This window comes from Tupaia chinensis, unplaced genomic scaffold, assembly GCF_000334495.1.
Source record: "Tupaia chinensis unplaced genomic scaffold, TupChi_1.0 Scaffold000548_1, whole genome shotgun sequence".
NCBI lineage: Eukaryota > Metazoa > Chordata > Mammalia > Scandentia > Tupaiidae > Tupaia > Tupaia belangeri.
Genome location: NW_006160060.1, coordinates 882,217 through 882,459, shown reverse-complemented (window position 1 = coordinate 882,459; position 243 = coordinate 882,217). Strand labels below are relative to the sequence as shown.

Here is a 243-nt window from a genome sequence, read left to right as displayed (position 1 = left end):
TCTCCCGATCTGGCGGACCCTACCCCCTCGTGTCCCCCCCCAGGTGGCCGTGAAGCACGTGGTGAAGGAGCGGGTGACGGAGTGGGGCAGCCTCGTAAGTCGGGCGCGCCGAGCGGGCGGGAGCGGCGGGGGGGGGGGGGGGGCGGGCTCTGCGCTGACCGCGGTGTCCCCCAGGGCGGCGTGGCCGTGCCCCTGGAGGTGGTGCTGCTGCGCAAAGTGGGCGCGGCGGGGGGGGGCCGGCGG

General features: G+C 78.2%; 1 protein-coding gene across 1 annotated transcript in view; it reads left to right on the top strand.

Annotated features, from left to right (window-relative positions):
• Positions 1 to 43: 43 nt before the first annotated feature.
• The window catches only part of PIM3 (Pim-3 proto-oncogene, serine/threonine kinase), a gene marked incomplete at its 5' end in the record, with an annotated part of 2,695 nt that continues 2,495 nt past the window's right edge, over positions 44 to 243 (top strand). The window contains 2 exon segments of the mRNA XM_014591269.1: positions 44 to 94; positions 175 to 230. Coding sequence (XP_014446755.1) covers positions 44 to 94; positions 175 to 230 — 107 coding nt within the window.